Source organism: Pan paniscus, chromosome 9 (assembly GCF_029289425.2).
Source record: "Pan paniscus chromosome 9, NHGRI_mPanPan1-v2.0_pri, whole genome shotgun sequence".
NCBI lineage: Eukaryota > Metazoa > Chordata > Mammalia > Primates > Hominidae > Pan > Pan paniscus.
Window position 1 is genome coordinate 66,867,535 of NC_073258.2, and position 25,308 is coordinate 66,892,842.

Genomic DNA, 25,308 nt, shown 5'->3' on the forward strand with positions numbered 1-25,308 from the left:
TCCAGGGCGTAAAGAGATGACACCTATCTAAGGTGTTTTTAGAATAAATGAGAGCGCGCTAGTGGAATGGTTGCCCAGGGCCCAGTGCTTAGCAAGTGCTCCATAAAATAGTGGCAGACTCTTGAGCACCTGCTGGCCGGGAGCTGGACGCTAGGTGGCCTCCGCTAGCCCTCCCGGTTGGTCTGGAAGGCAGGCACAAGTTTCTCAGGAGAGGAAATGGCCTTAGAATGAGCACTGCTCGGTGCTGACCTCCGCCAGGCCTGGAATCCCCGCTGCTGCGCTTCCCGCCGCAGACAGCTCCCGGCCGGCCCCGCCTCCCGGCATGGCCCCGCCCCCCAGCATGGCCCCGCCCCCAGGCGGAGCCGGCGCCGGGAGCGGTAGCGGGAGAGCGGCAGCGGGACCCCAGCGCGGGCGGCGGCGGCTGGGCGGGAGCCCCAGAGGTACTGGCGGGAGCAGGGGACGGGAGGCACTACTGTCGGGCCCGACAGGGGAGAGGTGGCCTAGCCGTGGGCCCGGGTGATGTGTATGGGAGTGGGGTCCTCGCCACGTTCGCCGCCAGCACCCTCCCAACTTCCCTCCGGGCTCCAGCTCAGTCCCGAGTCAATATGTCCAGCCCCCTGTCTCTGACCAGCCATTCCTACTCTCTCTGTGTGACGGCTTAGCCTGGCCAGCCAGCCGGTGAGTGGAAGCGGCGGCTCCTGACTCCTGGTGGCGGCACTGTGACCCCTTCCCCCTCAACACTGCAAGTGTGTGCGGGGCTCCCCCTTATTCTGAGGCTCCTCTTCTTCTTAGGCGGCCTCCACCCCAGTCCCTGGCCTGGCCTGGGAGGAAACATCTGTCGCGCCCCCTGGCAGCCGAAATGGGGTCATGACCTCCAGATGTGCTGGGAAGTGGCCAGCTCCTCCTCCTGGGGCAGCCAGGCCTTCCGGATCTGTGGGGGCGGGGCCGGCCCTTTCCCCCCACCCCTAGTGACACAGGCCTGGAGGAATGTCCTGGCCTCAATGGACCCTGTGTGAAGCTTCAGGGTGGGGGGCAGAGCCCGAGAACACCCCTCAAGGCAGCGCCAGAGCCTGGCACTGGGCCACAGCAAGAGGCAGCGCACAGGCTGGGTGCACACATGCACAGATCTCACTTCCAAGCGTGCAGAGCTCAGCCCACACGGAGCGGGGCTTGCACAGACCCCCTCCCTCATGCCCTCCTACTCCTTCACACACTATAGCCCAGGCCCGAGCGCTGAATGTGCCCAGAGCTTGGCTCATGGAGCCAGGGGCTACACCCGTCACACACACACATAGCTAGCGACACTCACCTCACTCTTCTCAGTCTCTCAGCAGCCTTGGGAGGGGACAGAAATAATTAAACCCAATTTTTTTCTTTTTTTTTTTGAGACAGTCTCACTCTGTCCCGCAGGCTGGAGTTCAGTGGCGCAATCTCGGCTCACTGCAACCTCTGCCTCCCAGGTTTAAGCGATTCTCCTGCCTCAGCCTCCTGAGTAGCTGGGACTACAGGTGCGCACCACCACACCCGGCTAATTTTTATATTTTTAGTAGAGACAGGGTTTCACCATGTTAGCTAGGCTGGTCTTGAACTCCTGACCTCAGGTGATCCCCCCGCCTTGGCCTCCCAAAGTGGGGATTACAGGCCTCAGCCACCGCACCCGGCCAGTTAACCCCATTTTAGAGATGAGAAAACAGAGGCTCAAGGTCAGCATGGGAGTTTATTCAGGAGAAATCAAGGTAGAAGCACCTGGGCTGGGGAGCCGACTCTTGCTTGGTTCTGGAGGCCCCAGACGAAGGGTGTGTGGAGCCCCTCCTCCACCCCCCTCCGGCCCAGCCCTGCATGATGTTGCTGGATGCTGCATGAAGACCCACCATTAGATGCCTGTACCCCCAGTGAGGTTCCCCAGCTCCCTGTCCTCACTGCCTACTCCATCCAGGGCTTGCCTGGGCGTGGCTTCCCTCAAGTTCTCACACCACCATTTGCACCTGCCTCTGGCGTCACATTTCCGCACTTAGCAGGTCCCTGGGGCTTTGGGTGTTTCAATCTTGCATCCTGTGAGACCTTGAACCTCAACCCAACACCCACCCCCCAAAACCTACGCACACAGACAGCAGTGGGCAGGTGCAGCCCTGCTTAGGGCCTGGAGATGGGCAGACCCAGGCTCACATCCTAGCTCTGACACGGAATTGCTTCAGGCAAGAGCATCTCCTCTGGACCTCATCTGACCATCTGTCACATGGGGTTCAGACCTCCCTGTCTGCATCAGTGAGATCAGGTAGGCAGAGGTCCCTATGGGTCCCTGTCATTGTGACTCCTCTTGCCCCCAAGCCTGGGCACAGTAGCCTGCAAGAAGGTGAGTTGGCCTGTCCTTCAGGGCAGGGTGACTGGGGTCCCATGACAGCTGCTGTGACCCCAGCACCTTCCTCAGGATGTGGGGGCCTGGCAGAGGGCTGGGCCCACAGTTGGGGCTACTTCCTGTGCTGAAGGAAGTCCTCTTGCCATTCCTGCTGCCCTGCCGCTGCCCCCCTGGGAACACATGTGTCCTTGTGGTATTGAGGCCTTGAGGTCCAGGGCACTGAGATCAGACCTCTCTGGGTGATCAGCTCTCCAGGGACCCTGAAGGAAGTGGGAGGGGCAGGGAGGAAGGTCTCTGGGGACAGGACGTCCTCCCTTTGTTAAGTGGGCAGGACCCAGACACCAGTGGCCCCTGGGTTTCCCGTCCCAGCCAATACAAGTCATCTGTGCAGTTGGGCTAGGTCCTGGTGGGACCCTTACTCTGGGCCCAGGCCAAAGCTAAGGTGTGTGGGTGGCGACTGGGGGACCCTGGCAGTCCCAGGGCTGCCCAGGCTCCAGGACCCTCAGGACCAAGACCCAACAGCCCAGCCTCTAGCCCTGCCCAGCTAAGCTGGGGAGGGGGCTGGAAACTTTAGCCCTAGGCAGACAAGGAAGTGGCCTGGAAAGCGGAAGCAGCTTTGATGGTCTCGGAGGGGGCCGGAAGCCAACACGGGTGGTGGAGGACCAGGCTGGGGGCCTGGGTTCCTGTTTTCTGCCCAGGCCCCTCTGAGCAGCCCCCTCCTCCTTCAGGGCAGGAACTGCTGCCACAACCTCAGGCTGGGCACCAAACACCCGTGCCCGCCAATGCGGCCCAGCCCCCGGAGAGTCAGGCCCACAGAGCATGCCCATGTGGGCCGGCGGTGTGGGGAGCCCTCGGCGGGGCATGGCCCCTGCGTCCACAGATGACCTCTTTGCCCGCAAGCTGCGCCAGCCAGCAAGGCCCCCGCTGACACCGCACACCTTCGAGCCGAGGCCAGTCCGGGGCCCGCTCCTGCGCAGCGGCAGCGATGCAGGCGAGGCCAGGCCCCCCACGCCAGCCAGCCCCCGTGCCCGTGCCCACAGCCACGAAGAGGCCAGCCGACCTGCAGCCACTTCCACCCGGCTCTTCACTGACCCGCTGGCACTGCTGGGGCTGCCAGCAGAGGAACCAGAGCCTGCCTTCCCACCAGTGCTTGAGCCTCGATGGTTTGCCCACTATGACGTGCAAAGCCTGCTCTTTGATTGGGCTCCGAGGTCTCAGGGGATGGGGAGCCACTCAGAGGCCAGCTCTGGGACCCTGGCTTCAGCCGAGGACCAGGCTGCCAGCTCGGACCTGCTGCATGGGGCACCTGGCTTTGTGTGTGAGCTCGGGGGTGAGGGTGAGCTAGGCCTGGGTGGACCAGCATCCCCACCTGTGCCCCCTGCACTGCCCAACGCGGCCGTGTCCATCCTGGAGGAGCCACAGAACCGAACCTCGGCCTACAGCCTGGAGCATGCAGACCTGGGTGCTGGCTACTACCGCAAATACTTCTATGGCAAAGGTGAGGAAAGGCAGTTCCAGGGAGTGGAGGAGGGGGGCTGAAGAAGAGGTCCCTGTCACCTGCAGTGCACACAGTAGGGCTCATGAACTGTCCATTTCCTGTAAAGTCCCTGGCCCTGGGAGGGCTCAAGAGCTGAGCTGGGGTCCTCCTGAACCTACTTTCAACCACCTTCTTAAGGCTAATCCCTGGCTCCTCACCCCGAGCCAGGGCTGGTCCCTCTGCCTCCGTATTGGTTCATCCTCCATCTGGTTCAACCTGCCAGGCTGGGGAGAGATTCCCTATGGGCTTTTCTGTGGGGTGAAAACTCAGGCCTCAAATCCCTGCATCCGTGAACCTTGTTCGCACCAGCACTGCGGAGAGAAGGCTCCAGGACATAGAAGGGAGAATGAGGGCGTGGTGGGTGGAGCCAAGGCAGGATTTAGGCCTGGGAGCTGGCCGCGTGGGTCTAGGTCTGGGTCTGGGTCCACCTCTGGGTCAGGGTTGAGATCAAGATATTGAGCTCGGGGCTACAGAGGGGCGGGACTTAGTCTAGGGTCAACACTTTGTGGTGAGATGAAGCCTAGGGCGGGGCTTAGTGATGCGCGTGGTCGAGCGGGGGCGGGGCTGCCAGAGGGCGGGACCCCTGGCAGAATCGTTTTCTTCGGCGCGGTCCCCCAGAACATCAGAACTTCTTCGGGATGGACGAGTCGCTGGGCCCGGTGGCAGTGAGCCTGCGGCGGGAGGAGAAGGAGGGCAGCGGAGGGGGCACCCTGCACAGCTACCGCGTCATCGTGCGGACCACGCAGGTGGGCCGGGATCGCGGGATCAGGACGTGGGTTGCCTCCCCGACACCTTGTATGCATCCTGAGTGCCCTTACACCCCTTCCTCAGCTCCGGACACTCCGTGGCACCATCTCGGAGGACGCGCTGCCGCCGGGGCCCCCACGGGGTCTGTCCCCAAGGAAACTTCTGGAGCACGTGGCGCCGCAGCTGAGCCCCAGCTGCCTGCGCCTGGGCTCAGCTTCACCCAAGGTACCACGGACGCTGCTCACACTGGATGAGCAAGTGGTGAGTGGCGGGCCGCGGAGCCCCCAGCCATACAGCTGGCCCCAGTCTGAACCCAGCCTGCCCAGCTCCCAAACCCCTAGCCTTGACCCTGATCCTGGGCTGGGTGGTGACCCCAGAAGAGCTGGCTTTTCAGAGACAGGGCATCAGAGGTCATCTGGAGCCTTTCGTCTCAAAGTGAGCTCTGTAGACCAGTAGTATCCACATCATGTAGAAATGCAGATTCTGGGGCCCCACCCCAGACCATCTGAATCAGAGTTTGCACTTCATTTATTTATTTATTTATTTATTTATTTATTTATTTATTTTGAGATGGAGTCTCGCTCTGTCACCCAGGCTGGAGTGCAATGGTGCAATCTCAGCTCACTGCAACCTCTGCCTTCCGGGTTCAAGAGATTCTCCTGCCTCAGCCTCCTGAGTAGCTGGGATTACAGGTGCATGCCACCACGCCCAGCTAATTTTTGTATTTGTAGTAGAGATGGGGTTTTACCATGTTGGCCACGCTGGTTTTGAACTCCTGACCTTGTGATCTGCCCACCTCGGCCTCCCAAAGTGCTGGGATTACAGGCATGAGCCACTGCCCTTGGCCCAGAGTCTGCATTTTAAAAAGATATTTGCAGCCCTAGATGCCCTGGTCTGACTCACCCCACTGGTCCTGCAGTTCCCGCATCATTCCTGGCCAATTTCCCCCACAGCCCCTGCTGGGTTTCCTCTAACATGTGGTGCTCACAGCTTCCTGGAGCGGCTCCTTCCATCCCCCACTCCATGCTGAAAGCTGCCCATTGGCTGAGTCTTCTCCTCTGTATCATTCAACCCATCAGTCATTCAACAAACATTTCTTAGACCTTTTTGGTGCCAGGCCTCAGACTGGATGCTGGGGACAGGTCTAGACCAGGTGCTTTGCTTGAGTAGCTCACAGCTGGGTGGGAGAAAGAGACCCACAGAGAACTGCTGAAACACAGGAGCAGTACTGGAACACTGAAAGGGAATGTTGAGGGCTCCCTGGGCCACGACGGTAGTGATGAGAGCCCTTCCTTGGCCAGGGTTTTCCAGCATGGAGAACACAAAAGGGCTCAGGCCCGGATAAGCAGGTGTTTTCTGGTCAGAAGGAATAACTTGTGCAAAGGCTTGGAGAATGAGAGCATGGCACATTAGGCAGTCAGTTCAGCGTGGCTGGGGTTGGGATTGTGGGGAGGGGCGGGGGAGAAGCTTGCATTTGTTCCCGTGGACACTGGGGAGCCATGGAGGGATACGGTGCAGATCTGAGAGGGGCAGCTCTCTGGCTGCAGCATGGGGACTAGACTGTACGGGGCGGGGATGCCAGGCTGAAGGCTATTGCAGTTGCCCAGGCTAGACACAGTGGCAGCGATAGTGGAGGTGAAGAGGAGGTGACTGTCCAGGAAGGACTGGGTAGTCATGTGGCTGACTGGAAGGGGTGAAGTGCTAGGATTTCCCAGCTTCTTGGCCCCCAGGAGTGGTGCTTTAAGGAGGAGGAGCAGGATGGGGGAGTCACAGCAAGGTGAGACATTAGGCAGCCGGAGAAAAAGGCCCGGGGTTTGGTAGGCCGGTCTGAATGGGAGGCGGAGATGAGGGTGTCATCCTTGCTGCAGCCAGGGAGGGGGAGGAGCATGGGTGGAGAAGAGGCCCAGGCAGAAGAGGGCGGGGTTCCTGGGGCCCTAGGCAAGGTGAGTTTCCAGCTATCCCCAGTGCCACCTATGGCTGAGAGGGTACCAGGATGAGGCCACATCTGGGGGCCATATGGGGAGTAGGGGGTGCAGGGGGTTGGGAGGAATGAAATCGAAGTGGGGACTGTAAGTGCAGACAAGTTTAGTTGTAGAAAAGGGAGGTGACCGCTGGAGGGGAGCCTGTGCTGTTTAGAGGAGTTCAGAGCACCTTGAGCTGGGCATGGTTATCCAGTTATCCGCAGAGGGAAGAGCTGGGAAGAGGGCACAGAAATGGGAGCATGGGGGGCAGAGGTGGTGCCTGGCCTGCAGGGGCTGGGGTGGGGGTGCCTTGGATTCAGGGGTGCAGAGGACAGTCCAGCCTTGAGATAAGGAGGATGATAATGTGTATGTTTATTGGAAGGGTCCTTTCTGTGAATCACCTTCTCTACTGCCACATGGGAACCAGCCTCCTCCCATCCCTTCCTACCTGTGCCCTCCCAAGCACGAGGAGCACAACAGACTGTACTCACCTGACAGGCAAGGGCACAAGTGGCTCAGAGAGGGCTGGTGCTCAGCCCCAGGCCAGCGTCCCATCCATTCCCTAAGAGCTGGTGGGGTGGGGCTGCAGAGGACTGAGACCTATGCCTTCTGTCTCCCACCCACAGCTGAGCTTCCAACGCAAGGTGGGCATCCTGTACTGCCGGGCGGGCCAGGGCTCGGAGGAGGAGATGTACAACAACCAGGAGGCGGGACCGGCCTTCATGCAGTTTCTCACCTTGCTGGGCGATGTGGTGCGGCTCAAAGGCTTTGAGAGTTACCGGGCCCAGCTAGACACCAAAAGTGAGGCCCAGGGGCAGGAGGGGTGGGAGCAGATCTGTGCTGAAGGGGTGAGCACAAATTGCCTTGTCACTCCTTTGTCCGTACAATCCTGGGGCTGGGGACTGGAGAGTTCTTTGGGTGAGCTAAGGATCTGAGTCAGGGCTATGAGGGCCAAGCTATGGGCTGAAAAGAGGGTCTGGGACTGTCCCTCAAGGCCCAAGTACCCTACTGCCTGAGCTGGGGCTAAAGTGGTTTGGGGGCACTACCCCTCCACCAAACACATTCCAGCAGCTCAGCCTCGTGGAAGAGAGGTGCCCCTACCTCCCTGGTGGAAGGGGCCCCAGGACCCCTGGGAGGTGTTGTACTGAGCACCCCCTGCCTGCTTTTCACTTTCCCAGCATGCCACACATGCTTGGGCCTGGAGTGACACCTGTCCTCCTAGGACACCTGACCCTGCCCTCCCTCTGAGACCACTTCTCATTTCTGTCTTCATTCTATTTCAACTCTCCCATCCTGACCCCCCTTCACTCTGGCATGGGGCTGGAGCCTGTGGAGGGAGAGGAGGAGGGGCACCCAGGGCTGAGGCCCTTGAATCTCGCTGGCTGGGCATTGGCTGGTGGCATGACTGGTTGTCCACCTGCTGTTTGGGGCACAGAGGCTCCTGTGTACAGGCAGGAATGGCAAGTTCAAGCCACTTAGATTCCCCTTGTTTTCTCCTTCTGTGTCCCTAACTCCCTGGCCACAGCGGATTCCACAGGCACGCACTCCCTCTACACCACGTACCAGGACCACGAGATCATGTTCCACGTGTCCACGATGCTGCCTTACACCCCTAATAACCAGCAGCAGGTGTGAGGGGGACCAACGTGGGGGTGGGGCTTCCGGGAACCATGGAGGACCCTGCATGGTCCATGACGTTTGAGCTTTGGCCGGAGCTCTGTTGGCCCCAACAGCCCGCCCCTCTGGTGGCCCCTTCCCAAAGACAAACACCCTAGGTCTTCACCAGGGGCAGTGGGGGAGCCATTGGTGCCTTGGCTTTCTCCTGCCTGAATGAGGAGGGGTTTGGGGCACAGAAGGCCTCATCACGAGCCCCTACTATCCAACCCCTAGCTCCTCCGGAAGCGCCACATTGGCAACGACATTGTGACCATCGTGTTCCAGGAGCCTGGCAGCAAGCCCTTCTGCCCCACCACCATCCGCTCGCACTTCCAGCACGTGTTCCTAGTGGTGCGGGCACACACACCCTGCACGCCACACACCACCTACAGGTGGGCACCGGAGTGGTCCCAGGTCTCCCGTGGGCATGGAGTCCTGCCGCCCCTCACTAACGCCTCCCTCCCCGCAGGGTGGCCGTGAGCCGCACCCAGGACACCCCTGCCTTCGGGCCAGCTCTGCCTGCTGGCGGAGGCCCCTTCGCAGCCAACGCCGACTTCCGGGCCTTCCTGCTGGCCAAAGCGCTGAATGGTGAGCAGGCGGCCGGCCACGCGCGCCAGTTCCACGCCATGGCCACGCGCACCCGCCAGCAGTACCTGCAAGACCTGGCCACCAACGAGGTGACCACTACGTCGCTGGACTCGGCTTCACGCTTCGGCCTGCCCTCCCTGGGTGGGAGGCGCCGGGCGGCCCCTCGGGGCCCAGGCGCCGAGCTGCAGGCAGCGGGCTCACTGGTGTGGGGAGTGCGCGCGGCGCCCGGGGCGCGGGTCGCCGCCGGGGCTCAGGCGAGCGGCCCCGAAGGCATCGAGGTGCCCTGCCTGCTGGGCATCTCGGCCGAGGCTCTGGTGCTGGTGGCGCCGCGCGACGGCCGCGTAGTGTTCAATTGCGCCTGTCGCGACGTGCTGGCCTGGACATTCTCCGAGCAGCAGCTGGACCTGTACCACGGCCGCGGGGAGGCGATCACGCTGCGCTTCGACGGGTCCCCCGGCCAAGCCGTGGGCGAGGTGGTGGCGCGCCTGCAGGTGAGCCGGAGTGGTAAACTGGGGCCCCTGCGCGCGGCGGGGCGGAGCCTGCTTTGGACCTCTCCCTCCCGCCGCCTTTGTCCCCTACTCCTGCGGAAGGGAAAGTCGAGGAGGGCAGAGCCAGCCCCGGGGCTTGGCAAGGCCGGAACTGGTGCCCTCGGGTAAGCGACTTCTGGTCTTCATCTCTCGGGCGGTGGCACACGCGGCCCTCGGGGACTGTGGAAAGTTCCGTGTGGCCTGGGACGCAGTCCAGGGGGCGGGCGCTGGGGCGGCCCCACCTCCCGGCAGCCCCGCCCACTCGTCCCGCCCCGTCCGCAGCTGGTGAGCCGTGGCTGCGAGACCCGCGAGCTGGCGCTGCCCCGCGACGGTCAAGGCCGTCTGGGCTTCGAGGTGGACGCCGAGGGCTTCGTCACGCACGTGGAGCGCTTCACATTCGCCGAGACGGCGGGGCTGCGGCCCGGGGCGCGCCTCCTGCGCGTGTGCGGCCAGACGCTGCCCAGCCTCCGGCCCGAGGCCGCTGCCCAGCTGCTGCGCTCGGCGCCCAAGGTCTGCGTCACCGTCCTGCCCCCCGACGAGAGCGGCCGGCCCCGCAGGTCAGGGTGCCGGGGACGCGGGGAGGTGGGAGGGCCGGCAGTTGGCCACCGCGCAGTCTGCGCCTCCCGGGTCGCCATCAGCAGTTTCAGGAACCCAGTGTGGATACCTTTCCTTCTGGAAAGAATCTCCCGTCTCTTAGCCCGTCTGAGCCTGTCTCTTCCTGTCTCTGTCTCTCTCTCTTTCTCTGTCCTTCCTTCCTCTCTCTCTCCTTTTTTTTTTTTTTTTTTTGAGACGAAGTTTCGCTCTTGTTGCCCGGGCTGGAGTGCAATGGCGTGATTTCGGCTTACTGCAACATCCGCCTCCCAGGTTCAAGCAGTTCTCCTGCCTCAGCCTCCCTTGTAGCTGGGATTACAGGCATGCACCACCACGGCCGGCTAATTTTTTCTATTTTTAGTAGAGATGGGGTTTCACCATGTTGGCCAGGCTGGTCTCGAACTCCGGACCTCAGGTGATCCACCTGCCTCGTCCTCCCAAAGTTCTGGGATTACAGGTGTGAGTCACCGCGCCCTGAACCTCTATCTTCATATGTAGAATGGGACCAGTTAAGCGCGTTGCTCCCACTGCTTAAAAGATCAAATAGCAGCCCCCACTATCTTTTTTTTTAAGTATTGGCACCCGCCCACCCAACACACACACTACACGCTATTGATAACTTCCTGTGCTAAAGCCAGGGGTAGGCAAACATTTTCTGTAAATGGCCAAATAATAAATATTTTAGGCTTTCTGGACCATCTGGTCTCTGCCGCAGCTACTCTGTCGTAGGTAAATGAATAAATAAATGTGCCTGTGTCTCGCTAAAACTTTATAGACACTGAAATTTGGATTTTACATGATTTTAACTTATCATGAAATATTCTTTTGATTTTTCCACTAGTTAAAAATGTAAAATCCGGACCGGGCGCGGTGGCTCATGCTTGTAATCCCAGCACTTTGGGAGGCTGAGGCGGGTGGCTCACCTGAGGTCAGGAGTTCGAGACCAGCCTGGCCAACATGATGAAACCCGTCTCTAGTAAAAATACAAAAATTAGCCGGGTGTGATGGCAGGCACCTGTAATCCCAGCTACTTGGGAGGCTGAGGCAGGAAAATCACTTGAACTTGAACCCAGGAGGCGGAGGAGGTTGCCATGAGCTGTGATCGCGCCATTGCACTCCAGCCTGGGCAACAAGAGCAAAACTCCATCTCAAAAAAAAAAAAAAAAAAGTAAAATCCATGCTTAGCTCGCAGTACAGAAACTGGCACATCTGCTTTAGAAAAGAAAAGGAAAAGGCACAGGCTGGATTTGGCTACAGACAGTAGTTTTGGGATTTAAGCAATTTACACGTGTTATTTAAATCCTCACAGCACACTATGAGGTTCGTACTATTATCCCCATTTCACAGATGGAGAAATTGATGTTCAGAGTGATTTGCTTGGGATATACAGGGGCAGCAATGGAATTTGAACCATGGTCTGGAAAAATGGCCAGTAACCAGGCAGACATTTTTCACTGTTGTCAGGAAGCCGGGGAGCTCTCCTGCTCCTGGAAGTGAGCCTGGCGGGCTGGGGGTGGGGCTAGTGATGCAGGACGCTGGGGACTGGAGAAGTCCTGCCTGACCCTGTCCCACCCCACAGGAGTTTTTCGGAGCTGTACACGCTGTCGCTGCAGGAGCCTAGCCGGCGGGGGGCCCCAGATCCTGTGCAGGATGAGGTCCAGGGGGTGACCCTGCTGCCCACCACAAAGCAGCTGCTGCACCTGTGCCTGCAAGATGGTGGCAGTCCTCCAGGGCCTGGGGATCTGGCCGAGGAGAGGACTGAGTTCCTGCACAGCCAGAACTCGCTGTCACCACGCAGGTGCACACTCTTGGCCTTCCCTCTCCTCCAGGCCTCTGGGAAAGCGGCTTCCCTTTCTGAGCCACCCCTGCTCTCCCCAGCTCTCTGTCGGATGAGGCCCCAGTCCTGCCCAACACCACCCCGGACCTCCTCCTGGCCACCACAGCCAAGCCATCAGTACCCAGTGCTGACAGTGAGACACCCCTGACCCAGGTGAGCAGAAACCAGGCTCTGGAGCCCAACAGCACAGTGGTGACAGTGGGCATCACTGAATCTGTATCCACTTCTGTGGCACAGGACAGGCCAGGCAGTCCCAGTGGCTCTGAGGACAAGGGCAACCCGGCGCCGGAGCTGAGGGCCTCCTTTCTGCCACGTACCTTGTCTCTGCGGAACTCCATCAGCAGGAGTGAGTCTGAACCCAGGAGAGCAGGGGAGGGGTCGGGGGGTGCTCCTGGGCTTCCCTAGCTCAGCCTGCTCCTTGTGCCCACAGTCATGTCGGAGGCGGGCAGTGGGACCCTGGAGGACGAGTGGCAGGCCATCTCAGAGATTGCGTCCACTTGCAACACCATTCTGGAGTCGCTGTCCCGAGAGGGTGAGGCCACCAGGGTGCTGCGGTAAGCCTGGGCAGTGCTCTTGCCCCCTTTCTGACCTGCCCACCTGATCCCTTTGTCCCCACAGGACAGCCCATCCCAGAGAGTGGAGACCCTAAGGGAACTCCAAAATCTGATGCTGAGTAAGCTCCCCAACTCCCCACAGCCGCTTTACCTGCCCACATGACCCCCCCTTCGTGCCTGTCTGCTGGGGTGGAGCTCTGTCCTGGGCTCTGCTGCCACATATGCCTGGAAGACCAGCGGGGCCCCTCTCATTAGCTGGGGCTGGGAGTCAGCTGGTGCACTGCCCCCTGCGTTGGTCCTGCTGAGTCTTAACCCCCATGTCTTCAGGCCAGAGCCTGGGAACCTCTCAGAGAAGGTCTCTCACTTGGAGTCCATGCTCAGGAAGCTGCAGGAGGACCTGCAGAAGGTGAGGGGTGGGCTGAGCTTGGGGGGAGTCACAGGGCTGCCCCAGGAAAGGGGCTGGCGGCTCTGACTCCTGTCTCCCCGGCACCCCAGGAGAAGGCGGATAGGGCGGCCCTGGAGGAGGAGGTGCGGAGCCTGAGACACAACAACCGGCGGCTGCAGGCGGAGTCTGAGAGTGCAGCCACACGCCTGCTCCTGGCCTCCAAGCAGCTGGGCTCACCCACCGCCGACCTGGCCTGAGCCCCGACCTGGCCTGAGCCGTCTGGAACCACCTGGGCCCCTGAGGGCACTGTGGTCACACTGGGCCCTCCTCAGGAACTCTCCCTGTGCAGAGGCGTGTCTTAGCACTGCCCCCCTCCCTAGCCCCTTATTTGGTGGCGGAAGTGGCCTCTACCCCTTCCCTGTTTGTAAATATTCTGTGGAGAAAAGAGGACTTCAGGGAGTAAAAAAGCCACTGATGTCTGTGTCTGAACATGTGTCCAAGACAGGGCAGGGCAAGGGGTTTTGCCTCCAGAGGCCCCAGCCAAACTCCTCGGACCAGTCAGGACAGGCCCTGGGAACACTGGCTCAGAGATGGGCTGGCACTCACTGAGGGGTCCCTGAGGCCAGGCCACTGCTTGGCTTCTCTCCCATAACGTTTATTTGGTTCTGCAGGGAAGCAGGTGGCCACACCCGACAGCTACCCTGGCCATGCATCACAAGGCCCTGTGCCTCAGTGCAGGCCTCACTCTTCTCTCTGAAGCCACTGAGCCCCCAGGCCTTGTCCTCTCTCTACCCACCTGGCCACTTCTTGCAGGGCCCAATTCCAGAGGCGGTGGCATCTCCGCCTCAGTTGACTGGGGCTGTTTCTATGTCCTGGAGGAAACGGGCCCTTGACCCACTTCCCTCCTCACCAGCCTATGGTCCTCTCTGTTCCTCGCGAGGCCAGGCCTTTCCCCGAAGTGGCATCATCAAGTCCAAACTTGGGACTTTGTCTAAATCCTTTGGTTTCTGGACCTGAGGCCCAGATAGGGCAGACTTGCCCAGCATCTCATGCCTATTCCAGTCCCTTCCCTAGGCTGGCTGAAGCTCCATGGTGAGACCTAGGCCCTGGGTCTGTTAACTTAGGTGCTGGCAGGATGAGCTAGGCTCGGAGAAACAGAGCATCTGAGGATCAGGAAGGCTTCATGGAGGAGGTAATATGAGGGCTGAGTTTTGAAGGTTGGGTAGGAGTTCACCAGGCAGAGACGTCAGAGGTATCCTGGTAGGACCAGTCTGGCTGAGGCCTGCTGGACTAGAGCCAAGGCACACCCAGGAACCCAGCGTCAAAGAAGCCGGATCAGAAAGGGTTGTAAAGGTGCACTAGGGATCCTGGGTTAGCAGTTTCCAAGACTGCCACTTTTTCCTGGTTGTGGACTAGTGTGGAAGGCTGTGGTCACTGAGGGTGTGTCTGCAGAAAACTCGGATCTGGTCTTGTGGTTGATGTTTGAAGGGAGATTGATGGGGTGAGATCTGGATGTCAGAGCTCTTTGGCTGCAGGGAGGCGGCTGTAGCCGCAGTCCAGTGGGAGGTCTAGTGGTGACTTAAACTCAGTGATAGCGGTGACAGCGGGGAGAAGTGGGCAGATTTTCCAGGACCTCGTGGAAGGACTGGACGCAAGTTACTAAGGGAAGAGGCGGCATCTACGGTAGTGGCCAGGTTTCCGGCTGGAGCCCTTGGAAGGTGGCAGGGCCAGGGCTGACAAGGAAAAGGAGAGGCAGGCTGGGGATGGCTGAGGTCATTTGGAACAGGATGAGTTTGAGAGGCCCGAGGACGTCAGAGTGGAGATGTCCAGGGGCTGGTGCGCAGGGGAGAGAGATCTGGGTTGGATACGAGGACTTGGAGCTGCTGAGCCATGAGCATGATGGGGTCATTCACGAATGAGAGAAGAACCAGGAGAGGTCTTCGTGGGTCACGGGAGGTCGCGGGACCGAGAAAGCCAAGATGAGGGAGGCGCAGCCTGGGCTGCAGGGCCTTGGCTCCCTGGTTTCCCTCTGGGCCTCGGGTCGCGGACCTCCGGTCGGGGTCCCTGCGCAGCTCAGCCGTCGGCTTCCTCAGCGTTAGGAGCCTTCTCACCCCGCCCGCTTCCTCCCCGGCCCCGCCTCCCAGGCGCTCCCCGGCAGCTTCGCCTGGGTCCTGACCTGGCCACCGCGAGCCCGGGCTCCGCCCCTCGCGTGGGAGTTCCGCCGAGGCCCGCCCTCGCTCCAAGCCCCGCCCCTGGCCGCCCCCCCGGAGCCAGAGCCCCGGGGAAAACGCCACTTCCTCGACGGAGTTGGCCTGCCGTCTCGCCGGCGCCGCCCGTCGGAGCCTGCACCCAGGGCCTTTTCTGTTCCTAGGAGACTCGCTGAATTTTGGGACGCGTCCCGCTGACGATAACTCCTTTTCCCCTGCTATTGTCCTCCCGCGACGGTGCGAAGCCCAAACGAAGACGCCATCGGCCTCGGCGGGGATTTTCCCCAGACGCTGGACCCGGCCTCCGGTTGCTGAGGGCTCCTTGTGCGCCTGCGCAGTCGAGAAGGGGGCCCACGCCGGCCAGCGCTTTTTGCGGCTGCGCTTGCGCTGGGGCAAAGCGGAAGTACGTCCAGCTGTAGCCCTTGTGGGCTGCCGCTGGGCCTTTGTTTTTGGCTTCCTGAGGCTGTGGATTGAAGATTTCACCGTTCCTCCCAGAACAGAGTATCAAAGCATCGGTGGGCCGGGTAGATCTTTACCTGGCACCACACATTCCCCAAGAGAAGCACACACTCCCTGGGCCACCCAAGGAATTTGGCCCCATCACATCTTTCGAACATCGTTTCTCTTACCTCTGACGCTGGCTAGTCCCTCTTTGAGATCCACTCTCAGCTGATCTAAGACCTGGAGCTAATGGGGCCTCTTGGAAGACTCCTGAAACTGCTCCATCCCCACAGCCAGCGGGCTCTACTAGGCTCTCAGTGTGCTAGGACTCTTGCCTTAGCTGCCCGTTTTCATCCACTGGACGGTAACTCGGGGTTTCCAAGGGCATTCTCAGACTGCAAGCTCTCAGAGGACAGTACACGCATTCACCCAGCTCTCTACCACCAATGTCTGGCCTGATGTGACTAGCAAAATGTGTGCTCAGTGTTTGCTGAAAAAAAGCGGATCTCTAGCCAGCTTGGCAACAGATTTATTAGTTCAGAGTAGAAAGAGCAAGAGTCCAAGTGCTTTGATTGTTCAGTAAAAACTATGCCTCCTGACTGGAGAGCTGCCAGCCTGCTCTCCCCCACTCTTAACAACTTACCCTACTATTAAGGCACTTGAGAAGAGGGAGAGCAGGGAAGTCCCAGACCAAACCCCTTCTGGATCCTGGAGAGAGCCAGTGCTGTTGCACTGGTTTCCTTCAGCCATGGTTGAGCAAGGAGAGAGCCGGCAGAGACCTCTGTAGGGCAGGAAGGCCAGCCCCTCAAACGCTGGTGTTAGGCACAGGGACAATGCCAGTGCCATACAGGGGCTGGTACCTGGGGCGTTATTTTGATTAAGCTGTAATGAATCCATGATGGAAGACACTTGATAAGGCTTTGTGGGCTCAAAGGCCTTACCTCCAGCCTGCTTCTGTCTCTAGGAGAGTACCAGAAGCTGGAGGATGGGGATGGGGGACCCCAGAGTTCCCTACAGAGAAGGGAGCTGACCATCAGGACAGGGGAAAAGTTTGAGTTTCCCCAGCTCCCCCCTTTCCAGAGAAGTTAATGCTTCTGCTTAAGCACCTCCAAAAAGAGAGAGAGATACAGATACTGACAATAAAAGAATAAAATATGCCTCCCCCCTCCAAGGAAGACATCCACAAAGTTGGGGGCAGTTGGAACACACCCCACCAGAATCCGTAAGTGCTTTTGGAGGGCTTCAATCCCCTGCAACCCAGTGCTCTGGGGAGGGCAGGCGTCACCCCCTTAGGAGCTGATCTGACTCAGCAGGGCTGAGAAGTCCATGTCCGCAATGGAGGAGAAGTCTTCATCTCCTGAAAGGAGGCCATTGGGGAGCCCCGGGGCCCCCAGTGGAGCAGGAGCTGGGTCGGGGGGCCTCTGGGCCCCTGTCACTAGGCGAGTTATAGCCTCAGGGTACTCCATCAGCATGGGCTCAGTTGTGTGGGGGGCCACAGGTATGCCCTGGTTCAGCAGCTGCTGAAACTCGGAGTTGTCGACGGATGCCAGGTCTGTGAACACAGCTGGGTCTGTGCTGTTGCCAAGCAAGGCCCCCAGGTCTTCATCATCAAACTGCAGCTGCAGCAGGGCCTCTGACAGCGTTCCTTCCCCAGCCTGGGTGGGCTTGGGGGCAGGTGGGGCCACAGCCTGAGGAGGGCCTGGGGCTAGGACTGGGACAGGGGCTGGGGCCTGGGCCAGAGCTGATACCATGGCTGGAGCAGGGGCAGGGGCTGGAGCCTGGGGCAGGACTTGGGGAGGGGCCGGGGCCAAGGCCGAGGCCTGGCTGATCTGCCCGGAAGGAAACACCATGGTGGGAAACTCATCATAGTTGATGGTGCTCAGGGATGACGTAAAGGGATAGGGCTGGGGTGCTGGAGGAGAGAGAGAGAGAGGCAGGGGTCAGAGAAAGCCCTAGAGATCCACCCCGTCCTCTGTACCCCAGCCCCTCTTCATGGTGCTTAGGCTCAATCCCTCTCTAGGGAGTCACTGCCAACACCCTATCTCCTTCCTCCTACCCCATCTGACCCAGCCTGTAGGGTCCAGTTCTAGCCACACCTCCACCTTGGAGTCCTCCCTGACTACTCAAGCCCACGAAACTCTTCCAGCCTTTTAGAGGAAGGGACACTTGGAGAGATAAGCTGGACTCCTCAGTTTACAGCTGAAAAACTAAGTCCTGAGAGGCAATGAGCCCATGGAGCACCAAGTGAGCAGCGGCCTGAAGTGCAGAGCTTGTCAGTTTTTGAGCCTCACACCGGCACACACATCTTGCTAATTTAGAGGTGATTTTTGTTCCCCCAATTCAAGTGAGAGATGAGAGCAGAGATTCTGCATTTTTAACTTCTGATTCCCAAGATACCCAATATAGAATTTAAGTGGCACGGTGGTTCCCAGGCTTCAGTGTGCGTTAGCATCCCAGGAAGTCGCTGGTTCCTGCGCCATCCTTTCAAAGCCTCTGATTCAGTAGGTCCGTAATGGGGCCCAAGAGTCTGCATCTCCACTGCTCCTCAGCTGAGCAGAGCTGAACCTGTCGTTCCAGTGGGACAAAAGGAAATCCTTACCTGGCTTGGGGACAGAAGCTGAGCTGCGGGAAGGCACAGCAATGCGTCGAGGTGGAGGCCGGGGGTCGGTGGGTCCTGTAGGGCAAGGGCTAGGTCAGTTCTCAGCCCCAGGGTGTCCCCTCCCTGCCCGCTGCCTTCCTCTCTGGCTTTCCCAGTCCCCATCTCACCGCTGAAAGGACTCTTCTTCATGATGCTCTTGAAGGTCTCATATGTCCTTTTACGTTTCTCCTCAATCCGGTGACGATCGTCTGGGAAAGTAAGGGGGAGAAGTGGGACTTGCTCTCCTCAGGTGGGCCCCCGACGCTCTCAAAGGTCCCTCAGGAGGAAGGCGAGGAGCCAGGCTTTCCCAAGACCCATTCTCCCAACCTTCTCTGCCAATGAGAAGGGATGTGTGACACTCAGCAGTTCTGAGAATCCCACAGCTTTTGGAGGCCTCTGTTGGCTGAATCTGCCCCTCTAAGACCACATGGTGAGGCCGAGTACAGGGGCCATGCTCTGGGCAAAGAGGAGCCCTGGGGGGCCCCAGCCTCCAGCTCACACCTTCCTGCACTGCTCACATGCTGGCTCATTGTCAGCCTCCACCCAGGCCTGGCGAGAATTTCTTGGCAGTCTGGGGCAGCTGAGGCACAACTGCCTTAAGACTTCAGCAGAGACTCTTATTCTTATCTCTAATGGTTTCATATTTTAGTCAGAGCTTTCAGAACTGTCTTTCTAATTACAGTGGTACTTCAGTAGCTCCAAAGCACTTCAATTCCATCAATTCAAAGACAACCTCATCATCCCTCAAAAACTAGGTTCTTTCTCCTGCATTCCCTGACCATCCATCTGCCATCTGCCCTGTCACCAAAGCTAGAAACCTTGGAATGATTATCTTCTTTTCTCTCACTCCCCACCAGTAACTTGACACATATTTATCAAGCACCTACTATGTGCCAGCCCCCCTTCTAGACACTGGGGATGTGGCCGTGAGTATGCACACAAGGTGTCTGCTCCCAAAAAGTTGGCATCCTAGTGAAAAAGTGAGAGGGACACAACCATATATACAAACCAGAAAATCTCTGCCAGGCGTGGTGGCTCACGCCTGTAATCCCAGCACTTTGGGAGGTCGAGGCGGGTGGATCACGAGGTCAAGAGATCGAGACCACCCTGGCCAACATGGTGAAAACCCCGTCTCTACTAAAAATACAAAAAATTAGCCGGATGTGGTGGCGGGTGCCTGTAGTCCCAGCTACTCGGGAGGCTGAGGCAGGGAGAATCACTTGAACCCGGGAGGTGGAGGTTGCAGTGAGCCGAGATTGCACCACTGCACTCCAGCCTGGGCGACAAGAGTGAGACTCTGTCACAAACAAACAAACAAACAAACAAAACAAAACCAGAAAATCTCAAGTGACGGTGGTCCAGGGACGATATGGTGATATAACAATACTGGAAGTGAGGTCAGGACAGTCTAAATGTAGAGGGAAGGACTAATTTAGAGGTCAGGGAAGGACTGGCATGAGCCACTTGCATTAAAACCTTGGGCATTCCAAGCAGAGGCAACAGCTAGACACAGGTCCTGAGGTGAGACTGAGCTTGGTCTATAAGACGCAAAACGGCTGCAGGGCTGAAGGGTAACTGAGGACAGTGGTGGAGATGTGATCTTGCTCTGCTATTCCTTCTGTAAGGTTTGTGCCGCATCTTCTCTTCCTGGACTACAGCAACATTTCCAGAATGGCCTCCCTGCTTTGAGTCTCTCTGTCTCTGATCTTCTACACGTGGCCTCCTGAGTCAACTTCCAAATCTGCTCCTGTCACCTCTCTGCTTAGAGGCCTTCAGCTTAACCAGGCCCTCCTATCTCTGAGCCTGCTCACTGCCCAACATCAGCTCAAACCACGAAGGTGGCCCTGAACAGGCCGTGCAGTTGCCAACACCCCTTCCCTTCCAGGTGCTGGGCCACCTGCCTGGAGAACACACTTCCGTGTCTTTCTCCAGCTTCAATGCCACCTTCTCCATGCAGCTGTCTCCAGCTCCCTGGAGGCCACCGTGCCCCCGTGCTTCTCTGCGCACACCTCCATTTCACATTTCATTCCGTGACTTAAGGATCTGTTTTGCACATTTGTCTTCCTCAAGTGACTGAGACTCTGAAGGGCAGGGAGCATGTCTTACTCATTTTTTGTATTCACAATACCTGGCACAGGCCCTGGTACCAAGTGGACACTCAAACCTCGACCAAAATGTGGCTGGGCTGTATGGTAGTGACAAGACAACCAGTGTGGCAAAAGGATCCTGAAGCCAGATGGCCTGGGTTCCAACGCTGACTCTGCTAGACTCTGCTACTTACTAGCCACGTGAACCCAGGCAAGTTGGACACTATCTCCTACTTCAAAAGGGTCATGAGATTAAAATCAGGTAATCCAGTGAAGTGCCTGGAATAGGGGCAGATGTGTAGTACTAGCTCAATGTCTGAGGTATCATTATTATTAAATGAGGCAAGAAATGGATTCCAGTTTCTTGGATCCCAAGCTCTGACTCCAGCTTCTGGCCCTCAACTACAGCCCCAGACATGCAGTCTTGGCCTCTCTCTCACGGCACAGAGCCCAGCTGCCCTGATGCTGCCACCCCAGCTGTGTACCTGTATCTGGCAGGTACTGGAATTCCATGGGCTCACTGAGCTCCCGGTCGGAAGGCCGCCGCAGCTGCATGGAGACACGCACAGGAGCCTGCAGGCTGGGGTCTGCGTAGGGAGGGGTCCGGAACACAATGGCCACTTGTCGGTGCACGTCAGCTTGCGAAAAGGAGCCTCGGGCCTCCCAGCCTGGTCCCGTGAAATACACCTCAATGTCCTCTGCAGGAGATGCGGTGGCAGTGTGGGTCAGTGTGTCTAACCCTCCATGGTCTCCCCCTCAACTTCTGATGCTTGTCTTCTGATACATCACCCTTCGGCCCACCTGAGGCCCCCGAGGCACAGGAGGAAGTATTCAAAGCCAGTTACCTGACACTCCACTTCTCTGCTCAGCTTCACCCCTTGCTCCCAAGAGCCCACCCCTGCCTCCTGATGTATACCTTTCTGCACCTTGTCACACAGTAGGAAGATCTCATCCCCACCGAGGCAGCTGCCAGAGTTTCGGTTCACTCGGCAGATCTTGAGCTCGGCAGTGTTGGGGGCACCTGAGGCAGTGAAAACAAGGGAGGATGACCTGAGCCACGAGAGGTCCCCAGGGTGGCCTGCAGGAGATGCAACTTCCCTGCCCAGCCCAGAGTCAAGGTTGCCCAGAGCTTGCCACCTACACCTTTGTAGCCAAAGTCAGACCTTCTTATTAGCTCCTCACCCCAACCGATTCAACAAGTATTTGCCTACTGTGCGCTCAACACTGATCTAAGCAAGAATACGACCACACACAAAACCCAAACCTCTCTGCTCTCCCGGAGCTTATAGTCCAGTGGGTGCCAATCTGATCACACTCTTTCTCCACCTGACCAAAGCGATCTTTAAGGCCAGTCCATACCCACCTTGGCAATGAGCCCTTCCCTCCTGACCCCCAGTTTATCCTGGCTTCCCATCCTTGGGGCTCCAGATTCGTTTTATTTCCATTCATCCTGCTGGTTACTTAATTAAAGACTGCAGCTGATCAGTCAGCCCAATTCATCTGTGGGCTTCCATCACTGAATCATCATTCTCGAACACTATCTTGTTCCTGGGAGTTCATTTCCTAGAGTCATTATCGCAGTTGTGGGCACACCACCTTCTCATCACACAATACTGAAAATGCCCATCTCCCATCAGACTCTCTGCTAGACTTCCTGCCAGGCCAGAGCTACACCTCAAGGACAGCTCTGGGTCTTCTTTGCCCTCTCTCCCCAGCCAACAAAGAGCTGGGCAGAGAAGAGGAGACAAATACGCAAGATGATTGAATGAAGCCAGAGCGCCTCTTGCAGGCCACACTCACCCCAACCCCCTTCCTCCTATTCAGGCCCACCCTCTCCCCTTCCTGCGTCTCCCTCGCTACTCACGATTGTCAAAGATGGGATGAGAAAGGACAGGCGGCAGGCGGAGGGGCCTGCCTGATGGGTCCCGCACTGTCACCTGGAAGCAGAGCCGCACAGCATTCAGGTCGTAGTCCCCACGCTGCTCTTCTATAGGAACTGCCAAGAAAACAGGCGATCAGGAGAGCAGGGGAAGTGGGGATATAGGTGCTATCAGTGGGGGCAGGGAGCTCTGCGCTGGGAGGGCCGCTGGTGCGTGTGTGAAACACAAGTCCTAGAGGAGGCAGAACCCAGCACTGACTCCACTGTGGCCTGAATGTCATGTCCCCTCCTGGGACTCAGTTTCCCAATGGTAAAGTGGGAGAGTACTGAATGGGCACCAAGATTCCAGCTTTACTGTGTCTTGGCCAGTGAGGGAGATGCAGGAAAGGCGGGCTGGGGAGGGTGACAGAGGGTGCGGGTGTGGCAGGCAGGTTTGCCCTCACCTTGGAAGGGGTTGTTGTTGGTCTGGATGCGCTGACTGATAGCCTGCTCCAGGTCCCGCTTCTTCACACACTGGATTCCCAGGTTCTGGAAACTGAGCGCCCCCAGTCGTCTGTCCCACTGTCTCTCACAGAGCCCGGACCTTCCTGCCTTGCCCAGTCTGCTCCTTCCTACTCTGCCCACCCCTAGATCATCGCTCCATGCCTAACCCTCTCCAGTGGCTTCCTACTGTGCTGCAACGAACCCTGTCCCTTCACTCAGCTGACAAGCACCTCCGTGCCCCTGCCCCTGCCAGCCTCCCTGTGGGCTCCCTGCTTACAGCCACCGGGGCTCCTTTTCCACTCTCTAAACACAGGACACTCATTCCCACCTCAAGGCCTTTGCACTTGTTTGGTCGGCTTGGAATGTTCTTTTCCTACTTCTCTCCTCCTTCTCACCATTCAAGTCTTAGCTGAGGGAGGCCTTCCCTGACCTCCCAATCTAAAGTCATCACACACCAGCTCCCCTAACTCCCCCACCCCAGGTTATCCTTCTATCCTATGACCTCGTTTTATTTTCAGGACTGAAACTGTTACTCTGACAGCACCTTGTTTATTTATCTGTGTATTTATTTATTTTTAAGAGACACAGTATCGGGCCGGGTGCGGTGGCTCAAGCCTGTAATCCCAGCACTTTGGGAGGCCAAGACAGGCAGATCACAAGGTCAGGAGATTGAGACCATCCTGGCTAACACGGTGAAACCCTGTCTCTACTAAAAAATACAAAAACTTAGCCAGACGTGGTGGCAGGCACCTGTAGTCCCAGCTACTCGGGAAGCTGAGGCAGGAGAATGGCATGAACCCGGAAGGTGGAGGTTGCAGTGAGCTGAGATCGCGCCACTGCACTCCAGTCTGGGGACAGAGCAAGACTCTTGTCTTAAAAAAAAAAAAAAAAAAAAAGACAAGGTGTCGCCCTGCCACCCAAGTGCAGTGGTGCAATCATAGCTTGCCGCAGCAGTCACCTCCTGGGCTCAGGCGATCCTCCCACCTCAGCCTCCCTGGGACTATAGGCGCATGCCACCATACCCAGCTAATTTCTTATTTTTTGTAGACATGGGGTCTCACTATGTTGCCTTGGCTAGTCTTGAATTCCTAGGCTCAAGAGATCTTCCTGCCTTGGCCTCCCGAAGTGCTAGGATTATAAGCATGAGCCACTATGCCCGGCCTGTATATTTTTTTACAGCCTGTCTCTGTCAACTGCAATGCCAACTCCAGGGGAGAGTGCTGGTTCAATGGTTTTCTTCCTCAAACAAGAGACGTGACTCTGAGGGACTTGTCCTTCCAGCTACAGGGGTCAGGAATTCAGAAGTGATTAGGGACCCATCCGTATCCCCTGGAACTCATCTGCTAGAGTAAACGTACAAATAGATAATTTCAAGACAAAGGCAGTTTACTTGCAGAGCTGAGTCAGGGCAAGGAGTGAGGAATTCTGCCCTGTATCCAGAAAGGAGTAACACTGTAGCGGCTACTTCATAGCCCACCTCCTGTCCCCTCATGCTGGGCCTCCTAGCCTGCAGGGACCTCACCTGTGGATGCAGCGGTCCGGGCAGAGCTCAGCCTCATAGAAGCCATCCCGGCAGTCCTTTCCTACAAGCTCGTGGGGGTGAGGCCGGTGAGGAGGGTCCTTGGTGACCAGGGAGATGCGCACTGTCCCTGGTCCTGTGTAGCCATTGATCTGTCCAAAGTACAGAGGCCCAGACATCCAAACCTGACTCCCAAACACAGAGGGCTGGGGTTCCACAGTCCCTTCCCCGCACACCCTGGCGCAGTGCTGACCTTGATGGTGGGGTGGGTCTTGGTGGTATCTGTGCTCCTCTCGCCTGGGATGCTGCCCGCGGAGCGCCCCTCGCACTTGTAGCGGAAGCGCATGCCCCGCTGCTTGGGCTGCTCAATGATCTCCACATAGGGGCCAGAGGCCTGGGCTGGCTCTGCCAGGGGACACCGCAGCCCCATTAGGCGGCTGCCCCCACTGCCCTACCCCAGGGAGCACCTCCCCGACCGCCGCGGGGGCCACTTACCTGCCGGGAAGATGAGGGGGAACAGTTCTGAAAGGGGAGGGAGATCAGGGTCAGCACACACCCAATGCCCATTCTCACAAGGGGGAATCTGCTCTCCACGGAGAGGAGAAGCCAGGCTCCCTCCCAGGGGAACTGAGTCAGGACCTGCTCCCTAGAACCTGCGGTGAAACTAAGAGGTGGAGGAAAGGAACCAGAAACACCTGCTTCTTGAGGGAAAACGGGGTAAGGAATCCTTCTTCTCCCGAGGGAAGCTGAATCAGGGCCTGTTGTACTTTCTTAAGGAAAACTGAGGGGGAGGGCACGCCCCACCTCCCTCCAGAGAGGAAACTGAATCAGATGCGTTCTCCCCTAATAGGGAAACGAAGCCAGAGCTGCCCCCATGGACGGTGTGGAGGGAAACTGAGTCAAGGTTCCCTCTGCTCCCCCACCCAGGGAGGATGCTGAGTCAAGGGCCACCCCCTCCACCCAGAGGGGAAACTGAGTCAGACCCCTCCCCGCCTGCCCCGCCCCGCGCCACCATCCGGCAGGCCGACCGCTCCCTGCGCAGCGCCCGTCGGCGCAGGAAGGGGCGGAAAGCGGCGCGGGGGCTCCCGCCACAGCCGCGGCGGCCCCGGCGATGCCACCCCGCGGGGTCAGAGGGCGACCTCACCGTCCATGGCCGGGGTCCCGGGGGCGGGGCCGGGGTCGCAGCTGGGCCCGCGGCGTGCACTACAGACGAGCCATTCGCCAGAGGCGGAAATGCGCCGCGCGCGCCCGCCGTCGCGTCACTGCCCGGAATCCGGCCGCGCCTGCGCGCTGCCCCGCCGCCGCCCGGCGCAGG

At 58.6% G+C, this 25,308-nt stretch overlaps 2 protein-coding genes across 4 annotated transcripts; one reads left to right on the plus strand and one right to left on the minus strand.

Annotated features, from left to right (window-relative positions):
- The first annotated feature begins 337 nt into the window (after positions 1 to 337).
- SIPA1 (signal-induced proliferation-associated 1) lies at positions 338 to 13,210 on the plus strand. 2 transcript variants are annotated; one of them, XM_055094521.2, is made up of 17 exons: positions 352 to 440; positions 1,411 to 1,508; positions 3,085 to 3,854; positions 4,512 to 4,639; positions 4,725 to 4,901; positions 7,228 to 7,402; positions 8,127 to 8,230; positions 8,492 to 8,649; positions 8,727 to 9,336; positions 9,655 to 9,929; positions 11,543 to 11,761; positions 11,842 to 11,953; positions 12,038 to 12,146; positions 12,231 to 12,332; positions 12,419 to 12,473; positions 12,682 to 12,760; positions 12,850 to 13,210. In XM_055094521.2, exons 3-17 carry the CDS (start codon positions 3,176 to 3,178, stop codon positions 12,994 to 12,996), a joined length of 3,129 nt encoding a protein of 1,042 aa, XP_054950496.1. In that variant the 5' UTR covers positions 352 to 440; positions 1,411 to 1,508; positions 3,085 to 3,175; the 3' UTR covers positions 12,997 to 13,210. The 2 variants fall into 2 exon arrangements, with proteins under 2 accessions (XP_003828682.2, XP_054950496.1); XM_003828634.5 differs by lacking the exon at positions 1,411 to 1,508 and having other exon boundaries at positions 338 to 440.
- Positions 13,211 to 15,900: 2,690 nt separating this feature from the next.
- RELA (RELA proto-oncogene, NF-kB subunit) lies at positions 15,901 to 25,299 on the minus strand. Of its 2 annotated transcripts, XM_034933033.3 has the most exons (11): positions 25,138 to 25,299; positions 24,489 to 24,515; positions 24,247 to 24,398; positions 23,997 to 24,145; positions 22,435 to 22,526; positions 21,977 to 22,108; positions 21,029 to 21,133; positions 20,598 to 20,810; positions 18,154 to 18,234; positions 17,987 to 18,061; positions 15,901 to 17,299 (listed from the first exon to the last, which is right to left on the minus strand). In XM_034933033.3, exons 1-11 carry the CDS (start codon positions 25,142 to 25,144, stop codon positions 16,677 to 16,679), a joined length of 1,656 nt encoding a protein of 551 aa, XP_034788924.1. In that variant the 5' UTR covers positions 25,145 to 25,299; the 3' UTR covers positions 15,901 to 16,676. The 2 variants fall into 2 exon arrangements, with proteins under 2 accessions (XP_034788924.1, XP_034788925.1); XM_034933034.3 differs by lacking the exons at positions 20,598 to 20,810; positions 21,029 to 21,133.
- Between the last annotated feature and the right edge of the window lie 9 nt (positions 25,300 to 25,308).